Source organism: Notothenia coriiceps, unplaced genomic scaffold, assembly GCF_000735185.1.
Source record: "Notothenia coriiceps isolate Sejong01 unplaced genomic scaffold, NC01 NC01_scaffold00000339, whole genome shotgun sequence".
Lineage (NCBI taxonomy): Eukaryota > Metazoa > Chordata > Actinopteri > Perciformes > Nototheniidae > Notothenia > Notothenia coriiceps.
In genome coordinates this window covers 11,935,431-11,938,473 of record NW_011333040.1, presented here as the reverse complement: position 1 = coordinate 11,938,473, position 3,043 = coordinate 11,935,431, and the positions used below count along the sequence as shown (strand labels likewise).

At 46.1% G+C, this 3,043-nt stretch overlaps 1 protein-coding gene across 2 annotated transcripts in view; it reads left to right on the top strand.

The window, feature by feature from the left end:
* Nucleotides 1-3,043, top strand: part of LOC104945931 (T cell immune regulator 1, ATPase H+ transporting V0 subunit a3) — a 14,408-nt gene that overhangs the window by 7,713 nt on the left and 3,652 nt on the right. For both annotated transcript variants that reach the window (XM_010771673.1, XM_010771663.1), the window contains exons 5-15: nt 228-323; nt 452-513; nt 594-720; nt 820-902; nt 999-1,092; nt 1,205-1,417; nt 1,510-1,660; nt 1,797-1,936; nt 2,444-2,601; nt 2,691-2,781; nt 2,879-2,997. In XM_010771673.1, coding sequence (XP_010769975.1) covers nt 228-323; nt 452-513; nt 594-720; nt 820-902; nt 999-1,092; nt 1,205-1,417; nt 1,510-1,660; nt 1,797-1,936; nt 2,444-2,601; nt 2,691-2,781; nt 2,879-2,997 — 1,334 coding nt within the window. The remainder of the gene's footprint in view (nt 1-227; nt 324-451; nt 514-593; nt 721-819; nt 903-998; nt 1,093-1,204; nt 1,418-1,509; nt 1,661-1,796; nt 1,937-2,443; nt 2,602-2,690; nt 2,782-2,878; nt 2,998-3,043) is intronic.

The window sequence follows — 3,043 nt, the reverse complement described above, 5'->3', positions numbered from 1 at the left end:
AGTGTGTGTGTGTGTGTGTGTGTGTGTGTGTGTGTGTGTGTGTGTGTGTGTGTGTGTGTGTGTGTGTGTGTGTGTGGTCTCTCCAAAGTGGAGGCGTACCATCCACCATCTGTTGTAGGTTATAATTAAACAAAGGCTGCGACGACAAATCAAAGTAGAGCGCCCATTAGTACACTATCAAAAGAGGTGGAGCTGATTGGCTTGACATATATTTTGTGTCTCTCTAGGTGTCCGGGAACCGAGACCGCATGCGGGCTCAGATGACCCAGCTCTCTCAGTACCAAGGAGTCCTGAACAGCACACACTCTCTCACAGCCTCACTGGTGGGAAAACTACATTTCTGCAACAATTCCTGCATTAAACTTGACATTTTTAAAAAATATTATTCTGGTGTGAGCGCTGTCTGCAAACTGAATCTACAAAAACAGTCTTCTCTGGCTTCATCTCACAGGCGCCACCCCCTGTACTGGAAACCCAAGGCCTGTTCGATAACCGACAAGATGTCCACCTCAGGTAGATCCCTTCTTTTACATATCTTCTATTATGTGTTTTATCTGCATTCAAAATGTTTACCATCGTCTCCTCTCTCTCAGTTTTGTGGCTGGAGTGGTCCATCCTTGGAAGGTCCCCTCGTTTGAACGGTTGTTATGGCGGGCGTGTCGCGGATATATCATCGTGGATTTCAGAGAAATGGAAGATCGGCTCGAGCACCCCGACACGGTGGGCACTGGGAGAAAGAGAGAGGATTGGGGATGAACATGAAAGGATTTCTGCTGCAGGAATAGAGCTAGTTTTCTTATGTTTGCTGATTCTTTGCAGGGGGAAATGGTGCAATGGACTGTGTTCCTCATCTCTTATTGGGGTGATCAGATTGGACAAAAAGTGAAGAAGATATGTGATTGGTGGGTAAACTTATGCATCAGTTATTTGATTGCATTGTAGATTTCCACGCTGCCTGATAAACGTGTTAAAAACATGTGGATTTCCCCCTCTCACAGCTTCCGCACACAGATGTTTGCATACCCGGAGAACACAGCTGAGAGAGAGGACATTCTTCAGGGACTCCAGGGCAGAATTGAAGATATCAAATCTGTAAGTGCATGTCTATAAAAGCACTAATTGTTGAACACCGATACGCTCACTTTGAAAATACGACGATGGAGGAGTGGTGTGAGTTTTGTTCAGAGCCCTCTCTCTTCTTCAGGTGCTGCTGCAGACCGAGTCCTACCTGCAGCAGCTGCTGATGCGGGCGGTGGCGGTGCTGCCCCAGTGGAAGGTGTCTGTGCAGAAGTGTAAGGCGGTCCAGACGGTGCTGAACCTCTGCAGCCCCTCCGTCACGGACAAATGCCTGATCGCTGAGGCCTGGTGTCCCATCACCAAGCTGCCTGAGCTGCAGAGCGCCCTGAGAGAGGGAGGGGTGAGACCAAGGCGGAGTTGTATTTTAGGAGACTTGAAATAAATAAGCACACCGCCTCACAATCTTTTTTCAACTCTCTTCTCCGTCCTCAGAGGAAGAGTGGCAGCAGTGTCGACTCGTTCTACAACCGGCTGCCTTCCTCCACCCCCCCGCCCACCCTGTTTCCCATCAACTCCTTCACAGCTGGCTTCCAGAGCATTGTCGATGCCTACGGAGTGGCCAGCTACCGCGAAGTCAACCCAGGTACGTCTGCATGGCACACCAACAAAAACCTCTCTTCAAGCCTTAAAAAGAAAAAGGACATGTCAACGTAGAATCCAGAAAAGGCTCAACCTCACACGTACTTTTAGTTGAGTCTCGTGTCTTGATGCCTTTGCAGCGGTGTACACCATCATCACCTTCCCCTTCCTGTTCGCTGTGATGTTTGGGGATGTGGGTCATGGTCTACTGATGACTCTGGGTGCCCTCTGGATGGTCCTCGAGGAGAAGGACCCCAAATTCAGAAATAATGACAATGAGGTAACACACACACACACACACACACACACACACACACACACACACACACACACACACACACACACACACACACCAAGAACAAACCTACAGAAGCATATTGCTTTCACTTATGAAATAACTTTGATCTGTCTAAATTTAAAAAATGTTTTAAAGAAGCTTTTTTTTGAATGGAGATCTTGGTTCTGATGCCCTGTCTGTTAAGTTTAATGCTGTTTTATTTGAGTGTCCGTTTGAGATATTGGGAGGACCTCATCTCTTTTAACTAATACAGATGGTATTGACCGGGTTTTAACTTTTCTCAAGTTAATAATTAATACAAAGAAGCTATCTGATTTGTTTAAAAAGTAAATAAATTCAAAATAAACTCAATATTTAGGTTATAAAGGATAAATGTCTTTACTGTCTGTATATTTTCCAGTGAAGAACATATCTGATAAGTCTGCAAAATGATTACACAACTGTGAAACAAAAGAGCGACAACATGATTTCTTCTCTTGTGTGTTCCAGATCTGGAGGATGATGTTTGGAGGAAGGTACCTGATTCTGCTGATGGGGCTCTTCTCCATCTACACAGGGGCCATTTACAACGAGTGCTTCAGCCGGGGCCTCAGCCCCTTCAACTCAGGCTGGCACGTGGGCCCGATGTTCGAGAAGAACATCTGGAAGTGAGGACATTTCACACCTGTTTTGTTTGCTCCAATCTCCACACACTGTTTCCTGTCCATCTAACTGAGTTGTGTTTTCTTTATCTCAGTGCATCAGTCCTGGCAGGGAACCAGTACCTGTCGATGGATCCTGTGGTCCCTGGGGTTTTTAACACCCCCTACCCATTTGGCATTGACCCGGTATGGCCCTCACACTCATCAATTATTCTTCTATAACTTTTCTTTCATGCTGTCAGGTGGTTTGTCCTCATTGTCTCTTGTTTTGGGTCGTTGTCAGGTCTGGGGGATGTCCAACAACAAACTAACTTTCCTTAACCCGTACAAGATGAAAATGTCTGTCATTATCGGTGTCATACACATGACCTTTGGAGTCTGCTTGTCGTTTTTTAACTACTGGTAAGGTGTGTGTGTGTGTGTGTGTGTGTGTGTGTGTGTGTGTGTT